The 15,152-nt window shown below is 36.4% G+C and overlaps 1 protein-coding gene across 1 annotated transcript in view; it reads left to right on the top strand.

Annotated features, from left to right (window-relative positions):
- LOC107564514 (E3 ubiquitin-protein ligase E3D-like) overlaps positions 1 to 15,152 on the top strand; it is a 38,918-nt gene that overhangs the window by 11,458 nt on the left and 12,308 nt on the right. The window contains exon 9 of the mRNA XM_016249611.1: positions 6,338 to 6,533. Coding sequence (XP_016105097.1) covers positions 6,338 to 6,533 — 196 coding nt within the window. The remainder of the gene's footprint in view (positions 1 to 6,337; positions 6,534 to 15,152) is intronic.

Genomic DNA, 15,152 nt, shown 5'->3' with positions numbered 1-15,152 from the left:
GCAGATGCTGATATTTATATTTATATATTCATAATGTAAATCAATGAGATCTTTATAACAGTAGATCAGATACTTACATAAAATGCTATAAATATCAGTCATCACTCTATATCTCCAATAATGTGTGTTAGTAAGATGAGATTTAAACGATCCAAACATATAATGCAGTGCAATCCAGTGATGATTGAGAGATGAAGAAATAAACGCTCCTCAAAAGATCCTGAGGATCAGATTTGAGACTCTAAAACATGATTGATGGAGAATCAAGTAAAGCTGAGCTGCTTCAGTCCAGTAAGTGTTCATCTGGAGATATTACTGCAGTTATTCTGACCTTTACTTGATCAAAATCAGTCAAGATTTGACAGCAGAAAGACACGTGAAGCACCAGCTGTACAATTAGACTAAATTATACTATTTCTTGCTAAAAAAGTATAAACTATCGATCAGACAACAGAAGGCATGTTGATCATTTAGAGGCCTTAGAAATTAGTTTCAAATATGATACCAACCAACAACCAATCACAAACTAAACAATATTTTACTTATTCAACTTTTAACATGCTCTTCTCAGTGTCAGCATCAGAGAGAAACGGTTTGAAATGTCAAACAGCAAAAGTGTTAACTGGATTGATAATGAGACGTAATATTTTTGTAATATGTTCCAGTAACATTTTGGATGCTGTGTTTAGTTTTATTTTGTCATGTTATTACTAAGTAAATTTGCACACACTAATGATAACGCAAAACAAATACCCACTGGGCTAAAACAGACTGCTTTTTACTCACTTTCTGTGTTTATATATATATATATTTTTTAAAGTAATAAAAGTTTAGATTTTTGTAAAGTTGACTGTTTAGTCACTGTCTTGATTTACTGATGTATAAAACAGCTTTTAAGTCAATAAGAAACTTTTCCAATTTGTTTTAGCTACATAAAGCCCTACACAAAATAATTGATTTAAATGTAAACATAAAAATTGCCCTTAAAAAGAGACTCAATTTCTGTCATAACAAAGGTTTAACAAAATGTGCAGTTAGTGCATTTTGCCCCTGCAGAACAGAACAGACTGTAAATGCACAAGCTCAGAGAAATGCTTGCATAGCTACTCACACTGATGTGTAATGTTCCCATTATAAGAGCTCGAGGATCCGTGGATCACAGAGGGACTTTGGGTGTGCGTTCTGCCACCAGAAGGTCGTCACGACTCTTTACACCTCTTACCTCTTCTCGCTCGCCTTTTTATCAAGTGTACATTAATTCTACCCATTTTCCACCCCTGCGCTTGAACGTCTCTCCTCCTCGCTGTATGTAGAGGTGCGGGGATCAAACATGATTCATGGTGCTCAGATGCAGGCCCTGAGCCGTTATGCTAAATAGAGGATAGTCTTACTGGAACCAGACTTTTGACTACCCACATCATGTCTGGTTAACATCGCAGATTAGTCTGGCCAAAAACTGCTTACTTAGACAGCAAGTGACTAACTGACTGACTGACATTAAAAGGACTAACTACAATTTAAATGTTATATATAGAGCATTTTTATGTAATGGTCATGGGTATATAATCCAGCAATAAATGGTTTTAATAACACTGCCCTGTGTAACCCCTCTCCCCCGGGTCCTCACTGCCACACCTCGTTCTCGCTCCGAGTGGGTCTCCGGCATGGGAGGCGAACGCACTAACAAGGAGGCTAAAGACAGCAGCCACTAGCTTTACTAGGTTTACCTGCACAGCACCTACTCGCTGGCCTCCGTTACACTTGCATCGTTTTTTGCTGAATGAATGAAGTTTTGCTCAAGCAATATGATGCATTTCATAGCATTTCTGCTTTTTACAATCATTTGTAAGGTGAAGAAGTCTTGAATTCTCCCTTAATCAGCAGAAAAATCTGCCACAAAGACATGATTCCTGTCTTCCTCTGAGCCAGAGTACAACTATTTGTTCAGTTCTCAGCCCGTTTTCACATGTCTGGATTAGGCATAAAATAATGTCATATTTTATACCTAATGCTGATTTCAAAGTTAAAATTATGGTCAGTGACAGAAAAAAATGCAAAAATGAGCCAGATGTTTTCTGCTACATCTGTGGGTATTTTACAACATCCAGACATTTTATTTTAATACGTTTTGAATACGTCTTTTTATCATTTATCTGTTTTTATTTTGATAAGTACATTAAAGCTGATACATGTACTGCAATTTGAAAAACTCTTCATTCTTATTTTGTGAAAAAAACTGTATGTGATGGAAAGTTTTTATTGATTTTTTTGTTGTACTCCGCATCATCAAATTAGATAATATTAGGCCTTTTTTGCAAATCAGCAGATTTTCTTTTTTTTTCAGGATGCAGGGCGGTGAAATCCAGTAAATGAAATAGGTAACTCTTTAGTTTAGGGACCAATTCTCACTGTTAACTAGTTGTTTATTAGCATGCATATTACTAGCATATTGTCTGTTTATTAGTACTTATAAAGCACACATTAATGCCTTTATTCTGCATGATGACCATATTTTAGATCCCTTAATCCAATTTAACAACTACCTTCCTAACTAAGCAGTGAATTAGGAGTTTATTGAGGCAAAAGTCATTGTTAATAGTTACTTAATAGTGAGCATTGGTCCCCAAACTAAAGTGGGACCTACAGAGCATGTGAGCACATTGAGCTGAATTCTGTATTTATAAAGCAAGTTGCAACATTGGACAGCAACCACAAATGACCTTCAGTCACATCATCTCTGTTCAGGACATCAGCAGTACATCACAACACAACACAACAAACACTAAATGACCCCCATTATGATCAGCAGAGCTGTTTACACTCATCTGTGACGCAGCTTGGAGGTTATGTTCAAGTTTTCTGATTGGTGCCAGATCTCTAAAACTAATTGGTGTCGGAAATAAACGATATAACGTCAGATGCAAATCTAAGCAAAGAGGAATCTCTGGTTAACAAACATTGCACAGTTTCCACTGGCCATGCTCATTGTATTAGCCTGGGAACTTTTGAAGTCGGAATGAAAATTCATTGCATACTATGGATCCTATTGTGAGCATATGTTCATTTTTTCCCCTATGAAACAGAGTTCTCTCTAGTGACGCTTGCAGGACTTCTCTAATCATATAGTGCACTTAAACCCCGCCCCGTTCTTGAAATTGACCCTTCGCCCTGAATTTCAGAAATACCGTAAAACCAGCCAATCAGATTAGAGCTTGCTGTTTTAAGAAAGCTCTCCTTTTTAGTGCGCAACATGCATCAGAATGTTTGTAAACACTATGTGTGTTCAATTTCTACTGAACATTTCTACTTTAAAGCACTGTAGAGCATGTCAAACGAGACTTGAAAGAGCACTGATGAGTAAGAGTGGAGAAAAAAAATGTGCCATTAGAATTACTGTAACTCTGGCATTTTAACAGATATTTTAATGATTTCTTAAAGGAACAGTTCATCCAAAAATTAAAATTCTGTCATCAGTTAGGTAGCAGGCATGTTTGAGCTTCTGTTTACATTATTTTATAAGCTCTATGTCTGGTCAGTGTTGATCAGTGTTTATATGTGAATGAAACACTATAGTTTGTTTTATAAAACCAGAGCATCTGAGATCTGAGCCTGGAATGCTGTGAATTATCATCCAAGCTATCTGTTTGTCCTTTGGTGTCAAATTGCTGAAATTAGCTTAAAATGTACCCACCCTCAGGTCATCCAAGATGTAGATGAGTTTGTTTCTTCATGGGAAGAAACAAAAATGTAGCATTGCATCACTTGCTCAGCAATGGATGCTCTGCAGTGAATGGGTGCCGTCAGAATGAGAGCCCAAACAGCTGATAAAAACATCACAATAATCCACAGCACTCCAGTCCATCAGTTAACATCTTGTGAAGACAAAAGCTGCTTGTTTGTAAGAAACAAATCCGTCATCAAGACGTTTCAAAATCCACCCACATATCTGTTTAGAGCTGCTTTGGACTGTTTTGGCTTGTAAACGCTGCTTGATCTGTGCAGATTTCTCTCCTGATTCCGACCAGATGACTTTTTCACTGGAGGAAGCGCTATTATGGATTATGAACTCCTATTTAGCCCTAAGCAACAGTTTGACGTTAAAAACACCTTAATGATGGATTTGTTTCTTACAAACACGCAACTTGTGTCTTCACAAGACATTAACTGATGGACTTGAGTGCTGTGGATTACTTGTACATTCCTGTGATATTTTTATCAGCTGTTTGGACTCTCATTCTGACGGCACCCATTCACTGCAGAGCATCCATTGCTGAGCAAGTGATGTAATGCTACGTTTCTCCAAATCTGATGAAGAAACAAACTCAACTACATCTTGAGGGTGAGCACATTTGAGCAAATGTTCATTTCTGGGTGAACTGTTTCTTTAAGAGGTGACTTAAATCATTAAGATCCTTTTCAGGAGCTGAAAGATTCATTTCAGATTCATTTTCATTCAAAGCAGAGTCCTAGCTCAGACTTCCCATTGCACTTTGAAGTAGAAACTTGAGTCTGATATCAAAGGTAATCAAGAAAATTAATTACTGTCATGTAATCAATCAGCTACCACTGAAGAGTGTTTGACTGAGGAAAACCCTGGTTGTGGTAATGCACGATGCTTCTCTTTCTGGGCTTCTCCAGCATTTCTGCTTTAAAAGCTGCATGTGCGCGTTCTCTGGATTTACAGCACAGATGGGTAAATGTCAGTGAATGTCCTGAATAGATCATCACCATAATGTGTGTCAGGACACAAGTCTCTCTCCGCTTCTCCTCTCGCTCGGCTGTCTTCAGTGCTGTGTGTTGACAGATTACTGTGACATGATTAAAACACTAATGTTTCAAACTGTCAGTTTAATATAATTTAAGGTCCAGCTGCTTCTGTGGGTGCAGAGTTATTGCACAGAGGTAGTAACGTTTCCGTTTTTCACCTTCAGTCAGTGTTCCTGATCATTTTTGTTCTAGCTCAGCAAAACCTAAATTTATTAGTCAGAAGCTTCAGCTACCTGAGCAGAAACACTCAGTTCACTGTGCCAGTTTGACAAGGAAAAATGTAAACTATTAACTTAATACAGAACAGTTCATTCCTCTATCAAGTAACATTTATTTCTACAGTACTTTATCCAATACAGATTGTTTCAAACCAGCACAGTAATAATTATAATTATAAATGTACAGTAATAAACAGGGAAATAATGTTAATGTTGTAAAATTAAAACAATTTTAATCGTTTTTGTCTTATTGTTTTTATTTTGTTGTGTGTGTGGTTTTAGTTGTTGTAAAGCACATTGGTCAACGTGGGTTGTTTTTGATTGTGCTATATAAATAAATTGTCATTGTCATAAAATTCGTCATTTATGAAAAATCCAACTGCAAAGCAGCTCTACAAAAGACAACAAGTGTCATTATAAAGCTCAAGTCAGTTCAAATTTGTAATTGTCAAAACTTTATAAAGCAGCTCTACAGAAGATAAAGAAGTGTCATTACTCAGCTCAGTTTAGTTATATTAAGCTCAATATTAGGCTATAACATTTTGATTTAATTTATACAGTAAGCTCAATTATATTTATTTAATTGTGCATTTATTTTTATAATTTTTTTAATAATTAGCTGTAGAAAGGATAGCCCTTATATATCGTGTAAATGTGTAAAAGTGTAAATTATTAACAAAATAAAAATAAAAAATAGCCCAATTAATCATGCCTCCTGACCTGTACATGTGCATTCAAAACTAGTTATAACAACATCTTAATTTTTGCATGTTGAAAATGGCATGGCTTAATAAACATAATTAATAGTGTCTATACACATCATATTAGTGTTTTTATACTTTAGTTTAATTTTATTTATAAAATACAAATACATTTTCCAATGGGGGTTGAACGTCTGAATGTACACGAGGATTTATCTTTTCATTTAAAATACATTTTTTTGAAGCTTAAATCAAATCGCCAGAAATAAAAAGCTAAATAAAAATCTGAAAAATAGAAATAAATTATGCAGTGGGGCCTAAAAGTCTGAAACTTCTTTAAAAATGTGGATTTTTCTTTTCATTTAAACCGGAGACCAGACAACAGGTAAAATCATGACATAAAATATTTTAGATCACTAATCAAATGTAAGTGAATTGGTGATATTTCTCTTTTTACTGTTCTGCTGATAATATGAGTAATACGATGTTAAACTAGAAAAGAATGCAGAATAGAAGCATTTTCAATAGTGGTCTACCAGTGAAATCCACTGTATGTTTATTTGCTAATAATCAGTGTACATGGATTTGAGAAATGTTGTCTTCATTTCTGTCTCCCCCTCACTCATCTTGTTTTTCCTCCTCTCTTTCTAGTGTTGTGGATGTTTGGGAGAAGGACATTAGTGTTCATCCTCTGCCGCTCCCTCAGAGCTCATGTGAGGAGCTCCAGAAGCTTCTGATGTCCAGCACCTCTAGACTGCCTGCATTCCTGCGCTGCATGAACTCATATCAGGTCACATACCGCTCTCACCACATGCATGACTGCTTGATCATTATACTTCATTATTTTGTAGTCTTTATTTATATTACATTTCTTCATTTAGCAGATGCTTTTGTCCAAAACGACTACAACACTGAGAAACACAATACAAAATTCCAAAATTGTCTAAAAAAGTACAGACTTGGGTAGAATTGTACTGTAGGTGTGAGTATAATAGAGTGCTGTAGTGATGATATACTTTTGTAGGCCAACCCACCCTGGTTCCCTTGATGAAAACCTAATAGGATTTTTCCATTGGCTTTTGTATTATTGCAGAAAATAAGCTCTGGGTCCAACAAAAGTGTTTAAAATTCTTACACATGTTGTTATCATTATAATCTTTACTAATGGACTCAAGCAACAAGGCTATAAAAGCGACTGGTTGGTGAAATGACATTTAATGTCCCAACAACCTCTGTAGTCCTGTTTAGACACTTGTTAGCAACCACCTTTATCAAGACAAGTAAAAGCTTTAAAAACAATCACAAGGGGGTTTTATGTTGAAGAATAAAACGTTAAAACATCTTGACCTTGTGTGAACCACATCTTATTTCAGGCATTAAAAAAAAAAAAAAAGAGTGCTAAAATGCAACTGGGCTTTGGCCTACAAATATACATCATCCCTGCAGCACACTTTCTACCTTATGTTTAACGTAAGAGTGACCACAGCAATTTATAACTTGAATGGAAGTGGAACATTGAATGGAACATTGGAAGCTTCACGCGGTTATTTTAGCAGTACAAAAACAGTGCAATGCTGCTTGATGTTCCATACGTATGTATGGAAGGCCGTTTTTAACATGGAATAAACCAATTTTTTTTTTAATAATTGTAACTTTTTTTTCTCTCACAATTTCACAATTCAGATTTTTTTTATCTCCAAATTCTGATTTTGCCATCTTGCAATGTTGTTGTTTTTTTCCACTACAGAATAAAAAATAAAGAAGTAAAGAACGATTATTTATCTCTCAATTCTGGCTTCTATTCTTGCAATTCCAAGACAAAAAAGTCTGAATTTTGAGATTGTGAGGAAAAAGTCACAATTACTTTATTTTTTATCGCTATCATAAATTTAAAACGTGCAAAACAATTTACTGCACTTTGTTATTCTTCTAGTTATTTACCTATTGCGGCTAATGAATCAGAAGTCTCACACATTCCCAGAAAATAGCTTACTTCCAAGTTGAAAAATGAGGTGGAAACACAGTTTAGTCATCTTGCATGTTTGTCGGTAAATTATTTAAGTGAAAAGGACCAAATCTGGTTAATATACTGTATATATATTTTTTGGCTAACTGGCAATACAAAAAGCCCTGAGATCCATTCAGTCACTGTGTGCTCGTTAGGCCTCAAAAAGAAGCACAGCTGTGTGTCGTTGGATGTCCCATCGATGTAGTGTATATTTATAAAGAAAAAAGGGGCCAAATACCGAGCCCTGAGGTACCCCAGTGGTTAGTTGATGTGATTAGACACCTCTTCCTACCAAAATATTCAAGTCAAGTCAAGTGCTGTTCCCATAATGGCCACTGCAGCATGAGGATGTATGATAGCAATACTCTTCTTACTACCTTTTATATGTGACTTGATTTTTTTTATCTGAAAGTTTTGTTACCCATCACCCCATCTGACAGCATTTTAATTGCCCATCTTCAGCTAAGCTGACATTAGTGCCTCTCATCTGCATTGATTAAGCTGAAATGTCTTCGAGTGGAAAAGAATAATTATTTTCTATAGCCTAATGCATAAAACAAAATATAACATCTCTTTGAAGCAGATGTGCACTGGTATCAGGCAGATAGCCTGGTTGAAATGCTTGCCTCAGTTTCTGTTGTTTCTCCAGTATATTTGCTCCCAATTAAGGAAGCAAAATATCTGTCTCTTGGCAGTCTTTTTCCCCACCTCACTGTGAAGAGTTTCAGGGCTTGACCCAATGCTAATGCTGATGTGCAGCTTTTTCCTTTTCAAAAGAGTCTAGATTTCCATTTACATTCTTACTGAGAGAAAAATAAGCCAGTAAAGAGGAACATTTTACAAGAGGTGTGCAGGAATTCCTTGGAAAAGGGGAGTTTTGTAGGGTCTGTAACACTTGAGATGTAAGGGAAAGAGTCTGCTAACAATTTTAAATAATAATTAATTATGTGGTGCATGTGGAGTTTTGTAATTTTTATGTTTATTTAATATATATATAAATATATATATGTGTGTGTGTGTGTGTGTATGTTCCAAATCTTAATGTCTACATACGCAGCAACCTTCTAAGGGAACATTCTAACTGAAACAGAACCTAAGTGGACAATTTGGTACACTCTACATAGGCAGCAACTCAAATAAACAATGTCAGCCTGTTCAGCTCAGGTCATTTACAGGGTGATTTAAATGCCAAAAGCTTTGCGTCACATTAAACAAACTTCTTTTTTGGTCCTTCTTATGTTGCCGTGGTTTATTTTGACCTTGTTTCTCATGCTAGCAACATGTGTTTGCTGTAGCTGTTGGAGGCAGTGAACTCTCTCCATCAAGTGGAAAACTATCCCTCATCCTGCCAATTTTTGTAGTGCTTTGATGATAAAATGGCAGACAGGCATCATCAAGCACATGTGCCTCTGAGAGTGCTGCCGCACAGTTCATTCAACACCTTTGTTGTGCTGAAAACAAGCAGAGACACGCAGCACACTGACCTATACAGATATAAAAGGTTATTGTTGATAAGGTTTACATGAATAGATTATTTCCAGTGTTGATCCAGCTAATACCTGAAATAATCAGAGCTTCAAAGACCCATTTTTGCAGCGATGCCAGAGTCGACATTCAAATGTTATGAAGTGATAGTTTGGTTTGCATCAAATTTATACTAATTTCTCATTTAATTACTGTTATATACACCACTGTTTCAAAAGTTTTGGATTGGTATGAGTTTTTAATGTTTTTGAGAAAACTATAAGAAAAATGGTAAAAAAAAAAAAAAGTAATATTGTGAAATCTTTTTACAATTTAAAATAACTATGTTCTGTTGTAATATATTTTAAAATGTAATTTATAACGGTTATGCAAAGCTGAATTTTCAGCAGCCATTATTCTTTTGTAATATTTTAAATGTCTTTAATTAAATGTCTTTACTGTCACTTTTGATCAATGTAGTACATATAAATTGAACTGAACAAAAACATACTGATTGTGCTTTTTTTAAATGCTAGTGTATATCAGTTACAGTGATGTAGGATTTTGTGATGTAGGGCCACTCAGCTGTAGCTGTGAGGTATGTAACTGAAATGCGGCTGGTTTGACAGTCTATTTGATGTTGTGCATGAGTTACTGGCTGTGTAAAGCTCTCTGAAGGCCGAGAAGAACCCACTCCAGGGACGAATCCTTGAGTGAGAGTTCATCATCGTCCGTCTCAGGACTCAAGGCCTGCATGAAGCTGATTTGGTTAAATGTCACTCCTGTCTGTTTGCCTCATTTTTTACATTATGCTACCAAAGTTCAGTGGCCATTCGTGGCAACATTTTAATTTTTAGGTTGTTATTGTAAATGAAAAGATCCCAGAATTAGTCATTTCTCAGCAGGTGGACCAGATAATAATGCTGCTGTTTCTGAAGTTGGAGTAATGATATAATGATGCTGAAAACTCAGCTTTGATTACAAGAATGAATTACATTTGAAAAAAGATTCACATAGAAATAGGAATCGGTTATTAGCGGCCAAGCACTGATGGTGCTTAGGCACGTATTGTATCCGTTAGTTTTCTTGCAGGAACCGCTTGTGGGAAAGTTATGAAATTTGGCACACAGATAGAGGAGAGTCTCCATATTAACCACAGCAAATTTGGAGTCTCTATCTCAAACTCTGTAGCGCCACCAACAGGCCACATTTGCATTCATATTTCTGCTAATAACTTTTGAACCGTAAAGTCTAGAAGCACATTTCTTTTCTTCTGATTCCTTGGCAGGATTTAAATTTCTATGGGTCAAGATTTTTCGCAATTTTGAATTTTGCAAAAATGTACTTTTTCGAGCTCATCCTAGATGGTTTGTCCGATTTTCACCAAAATTGGCACAGATCATCTTCAGACAATGCTGGCAAAATTATCAAAAGATTTCCGATAGACCAAACCATTCCCAGGTGTCATGAACTGCCTTTTTAGAAATTATTTTGTACTGTTCTCTGAGGTCCACTTATAATGTTATCAGTTTTTACATCAAAAAACATCATATTTTAGCAGTAATAGGCTATTTTCTGTCCTGTTTTGACCCTCTCATCAGAACACTCTGTTTGAATAGGTGTGGTGGATTGTCGACTCTGAAGTAAATGCCACTGCTGGGATTGGCTAACAGTTGTGTATGTTTGACAGCACACATCCTTCATAGATGGACACTGCTGTGATTTAGGTTAAAAACACATAAATACTCAGTACATATCAAGCGATCTGTAATAACAGACAAAGCAATAGTGACCACATAATAAAAAAAGTTACTCACACTTGTGTGGTGCGACATTACTGTCAGATCCAATACAGTTGACACATTAAAAATAAAGTTGATCCACTCTTTCCTAATGTTGAGGTCAGAAAGAAGGCGATGCAAAGTGTGTGTTTTTCCACAGGTTGGCGCTGCACAGCGTCTTGTTGTCTTCAGTGCATCTTTATCATTTGGTTTCTGTGTAGACCTGCGTTTGCCTCTCTCATTATTTACACTACATGCGTGAATCGGTGGGCGGAGCTAAACAGGCAGTGCTGTAGAAGCAGCATCTTCTTCTGCGGAGGCGGGGTTTAGCCACACTATTACATCATAAAGGGGCACATTCCACAACCTGTCATTTTGGCAGATTGGCTTCAGTTGAAGCTGCTTTTAGACTAAAGAGAAAGTTTTGAGTTCAGAAACTTACAGGATGCTTTTATAGTACAATGACCTCTTATATGTCAAAAGATCAAGGGAATTTTGATTTCTCAGTTCATGATTCCTTCAAAGCGTGTTAACGTATTTGAGGAAATTTGCGCTAAAATGGACATGAGACTATATCTTCATAACGCTTTAGCGGATTCTGACCAAACTTGGTATGTGTTATACCAAGCATGACCTGAGAGAGCACAAGACATTTTGTCACAGTGCCACCTACAGGTCAAAATATATAAAAAATGACCTTTCTGCTTATCTTAAAATCATAAGATTGGTCTTGGTAGATCAGGAAGGGTATACCGAATGGAACGATACCTAATTTTCCTATGTCTTTTTGGGCGTCGCCCATTTTTAGTTTTGTCAAATTCTGTATCAACAAATGTCTTTAACAGGGGTCTCCAACCCTGCTCCTGGACAGCTACCAGCTTCAACCCTAATCAAACATACCTGAACCAGCTAATCAAGGGGCTACTTAATTACAGACATGTGTGTTGAAGCAGGGCTGGAACTTAAGGGTGTTTTCACACTTGGTCCTTTTCAGGGGTTTCTGAGCACGGTTCGCATGATTTTTGGCCCATATGTGAACACTCCAAACGATCTCAGACCCCTCAGTAGCGAACCGAACCGAACCGAATCATCTCGGGAGGTGGTTTGAGTATGGTTCGCTTTCGGCTAAAGGTACTGTTTGCTAAAAACGTGCATTGTGATCACAAATCGGCCTGGGCTCACTTGATTTTTCCATTTGTGAATTCCAATGTAGTTTGGCCATCAGATGTTTCCGTACAAATCAGCTGTTCATAGTGACTGCTTCTTCTGGCAGATCTCTCACAGTTCGCTCACAACGTACACTCGTTTATTTTAATTTCAACCGCTTCCAAACTGTGTAAGAGAGATACGGCTGTGCGCCTTGCCATTTTAAACTTTTTGATATAGGCCAGGGATCCTCAAATCTGGCCCACGCGATCCACTTTCCTGCAGAGTTTAGCTCTAACCCTAATCAAACACACCTGAGCATGCTAATCAATGTCTTCAGGATCATTAGAAAATCACAGGTAGCTGAGTTTGATCAGGGTTGGAGCTAAACTCTGCAGCGCATTGGACTTCCAGGGCAAGATTTGAGGAACCCTGATATAGGCTATGAGCGCGCACATCCCAGCGGGGGCTAAACTACACTCTCTTTAGCGTTTTATTGTTTCAACTGTCAAAAACACCCATGGTTCACATAAACACAGTTGGCTTTGTCTCAATCTAATGTAAACATCGGGGAAAGAAATTGCATGTGTACTCTTTTCTTTAAAAAATTTGAAATTTTATTTCATTTTATTATTTTATATATATTTTTTTTTGTGAAAACCTGTAACTGTAAATCATGCTTTTTACAGTCATTTTACAGCTTAATATGTTACCATTGACATTGCCCCACCCCACTCATATGGCATTAATTGTATCTGTGCAGGTCTTAAAAATCTTAAAAAGGTCTTTAATTTGAGCTTAAAAATCCTGCAGAAACCCTGTGTGCTATAAAATAAACACGATGACATAAACAAGGAAAACAATTCAAAATAAATATTACAAAGGTGTACGAAACTTATATTTTTTGTGCAAATACAAATATTCCAGTTTTGGAGGCCATAATGTCAGCCTTCAAACACTGAACTGGCCTAGATCCAAAAAGCAGAAAGAGGTCTGAGACACCATTACTGCTTAAGTGGACCAAAAAAGGATCAGAGTCCTCTTTCAGGAACTGCGATAGTGTGAACACAAAGAAAACTGGGTCCTCTTTCACTTGGTCCACCTCTTGGTCCACTTAAAGGGATCTGGGTTCGGTTCTTTTCAAGAGGACTCAAGTGTGAAAACACCCTAAGTTTGCAGGAAGGTAGCTCTCCAGGAGCAGGGTTGTAGAACTGAGTAATTAAAGATAGCTCCTTAGCTCTTCATTTTACATCTGTTGTGCTTGGCCCCTCAATTGCTGCTTGCAACTATATTTTAAAATTGTAATCATATTTCACAATATCACTGTTTTTACTGTATTTTTGGTCAAATAAATGCAGATTGTACAAAATCTTACTGATCCCAAAATTTTTAAATGGAAGTGTATGTGAAAATCAGACTTCTCAAAAGCTTAAAAAAATACTTTGTTATTGTCAACCTTTGTGTGAAACAATACAGTGTGTTACAGTGATAGACAGTAGTACACATGAAGTCAAATAGGCTATGAAAACCTATTAAATGCGTAACATTCAACTTTTTTTTTTTGTATGAAAACCCTTAGAGTTGTGCTATTTTTAATGCAGTATACCAAGGTCTGAAGTGGCTCGTATTTCTTTTTAATTGGGAATTTGATGACAGGTGTTGTCTGGCAATCTGTACCCGTGTAAATAACCATCATGCTCATTACAAGCACATTCAGTATCATTCCATGCATTCTTAAAACATGTGACTGGTAGTTTGGTTCATTTTCTATCTTTGGAACAGTGCACTTTCTCCAGAGTTTATGAGTTTGCAGCAGTGTGCGGCCCAATGAGAGACAGAAAACACTGTTCCCAGATGTGACTGAGTAAATATATTCATAGATCATTCTGAATATGTTCAGAGCTCACTGTGCTTCATCACACATCATGATGACAAATGGGAACACACTTTACCTTTACAAACGTCTGTGTGTCATCAGGGGGCTTCACTTTGTGTGGAACGCACAGAAATGTCATTTACATAGCTTTATTTTAAAACCAGCATAAAATCTACTTGTTACTAGAGTTATTAATTTTACCTTTTTTTCTCTCACTCTCTAAAACATTTAATGAATTATTTGTCAAATTTTAAAGCAGTCTGAACTTTCGATTCATCAAAGAATCCTGAAAATTCACGGTTTGCACAAAAATATTGTGCAGCACAACTGTTTTCAACATTGATAATAATCAAAAATGTTTCTTGAGCAGCAAATCAGCATATTAGAATGATTTCTGAAGATCATGTGACACTGAAGACTGGAGTAAAGATGCTGAAAATTCAGCCATAAAGTACATTTTACAATATATTCAAGCAGAAAACAGCTATTTTAAATTGCAATAATGTTTCACAATTTTTACTGTATTTTTGATCAAATAAATCAGTTGTGCTGAGCAGAAGAGACTTCTTTCAAAAACACCAAAAAATCTTACCAACCCCAAACTTTTGAAGAGTAAGTGTATATACTCTGAAAGCTCGGGAGGAGTTACAGTCAGAAATGTTTTGAAAAAAAAAAAAAGTTTATCGAACACTATTATTTTCCTGATTGATTGCTTAAATGTTTATACACCCTCATTTCCCTCAAATCCTCTGTCCACCAGTCTGTCATCTGAGGGTTAGTGTACGAGTACAGTAAGTGTAGGGTTGATATTGTGTTTGATGGGAATGTTGTTCCAGAACCAACATCACACGTTGATAAATCATTAATCGCTGATAAATCTGTGTAAGACGAGGTGATTATGTGTATTTATAAGTACAGTGAGGTGATATTTTGCATAAGTCTGCTGTGGCACTAAAGGGATAAATAAGCTAATTAAGCACATGTGCTAGTGAACTGTGACAAGCCTCCACGAATAGCACTACTTCACTAATTGTAGGAGAAATGGCAAAAACTGTTCTTTGACATATTATTAGGACCACAAGCATACTATAAGCAGAGTGGATAAAATTATGGAAAGACCCAGTAGATTAGATATATAGATTCTATCTATCTATCTATCTATCTATCTATCTATCTATCTATCTATCTATC

Source organism: Sinocyclocheilus grahami, unplaced genomic scaffold (assembly GCF_001515645.1).
Source record: "Sinocyclocheilus grahami isolate Dianchi unplaced genomic scaffold, SAMN03320097.WGS_v1.1 scaffold943.1, whole genome shotgun sequence".
NCBI classification, from domain to species: Eukaryota; Metazoa; Chordata; class Actinopteri; order Cypriniformes; family Cyprinidae; genus Sinocyclocheilus; species Sinocyclocheilus grahami.
Note: the sequence above shows the minus strand (reverse complement) of the source record. Positions and strands in the feature narration are given on the sequence as shown.